Source organism: Nestor notabilis, unplaced genomic scaffold, assembly GCF_000696875.1.
Source record: "Nestor notabilis isolate BGI_N333 unplaced genomic scaffold, ASM69687v1 scaffold19041, whole genome shotgun sequence".
Lineage (NCBI taxonomy): Eukaryota > Metazoa > Chordata > Aves > Psittaciformes > Psittacidae > Nestor > Nestor notabilis.
The window spans coordinates 2,332-2,584 of record NW_009915426.1 but is presented as its reverse complement, the minus strand read 5'-3'; the positions used below and the strand labels follow the sequence as shown (position 1 = coordinate 2,584).

Below are 253 nucleotides of genomic sequence, written 5' to 3'. Positions count from 1 at the left end.
GTTGACCAGGCTTCGTTATGGAAGACGATGACCACGCTGGTGGTGGGCAGGGGCGGGCATCGCCTGAACTTCTGGTCGATGCACCTCGGGGACAGAAAGCAGCATTCTAAGAACGACTGGGGCAGCGTCACAGAACCACAGCACCCCTCCTGCCCTCCCAGACCGCAGCCCGGCAGCTCCCAGCTCATAGCTGCTTTGATTTCCATTGATTTCTGCCTCTCCACCCGCCGGTGGTTGAGTGAATGACATTCCT

At 58.9% G+C, this 253-nt stretch overlaps 1 protein-coding gene across 1 annotated transcript in view; it reads right to left on the bottom strand.

Moving 5' to 3' along the window:
• Positions 1-253, bottom strand: part of LOC104413212 (polypeptide N-acetylgalactosaminyltransferase 6-like) — a 6,581-nt gene that overhangs the window by 5,159 nt on the left and 1,169 nt on the right. The window contains exon 2 of the mRNA XM_010024140.1: positions 7-84. Coding sequence (XP_010022442.1) covers positions 7-84 — 78 coding nt within the window. The remainder of the gene's footprint in view (positions 1-6; positions 85-253) is intronic.